The following is a 298-nucleotide window of genomic DNA, read 5'->3' on the forward strand; positions in this document are numbered from 1 at the left end:
CATCTGCTGGGACTGCCACCTGCCAGCACCCCGTGTCCCCTCCCAGTGCCATGCAGCTCGGGGAGGCACCACGAGCTCACACCATCAGCACTCGGAGGCACTTTTACTCCAAGCAAGTCCGTGGCACCACGGGGATCCCACATCCAGCGCCAAGCCCACAGTCCGTGGCCCTGCAGGGGTCCCAGCTCCAGCACTGAGGCTGTGGGAAGCCCCACGGCTGGCAACAGAAGAGGAGGGTCAGGCCAACCATCCCACTCAAGTCCTGGGGTTCCACACTGCCTGCAGCCCTTGCTGGGAG

At 65.1% G+C, this 298-nt stretch overlaps 1 protein-coding gene across 1 annotated transcript in view; it reads right to left on the reverse strand.

The window, feature by feature from the left end:
* Positions 1 to 255: 255 nt before the first annotated feature.
* Positions 256 to 298, reverse strand: part of CCDC137 (coiled-coil domain containing 137) — a 3,309-nt gene continuing 3,266 nt past the window's right edge. The window contains exon 7 of the mRNA XM_010002812.1: positions 256 to 291. Coding sequence (XP_010001114.1) covers positions 256 to 291 — 36 coding nt within the window. The remainder of the gene's footprint in view (positions 292 to 298) is intronic.

The sequence above is a fragment of the Chaetura pelagica genome, unplaced genomic scaffold (assembly GCF_000747805.2).
Source record: "Chaetura pelagica isolate M959 unplaced genomic scaffold, ChaPel_1.0 scaffold47, whole genome shotgun sequence".
In the NCBI taxonomy this organism is placed as follows: domain Eukaryota; kingdom Metazoa; phylum Chordata; class Aves; order Apodiformes; family Apodidae; genus Chaetura; species Chaetura pelagica.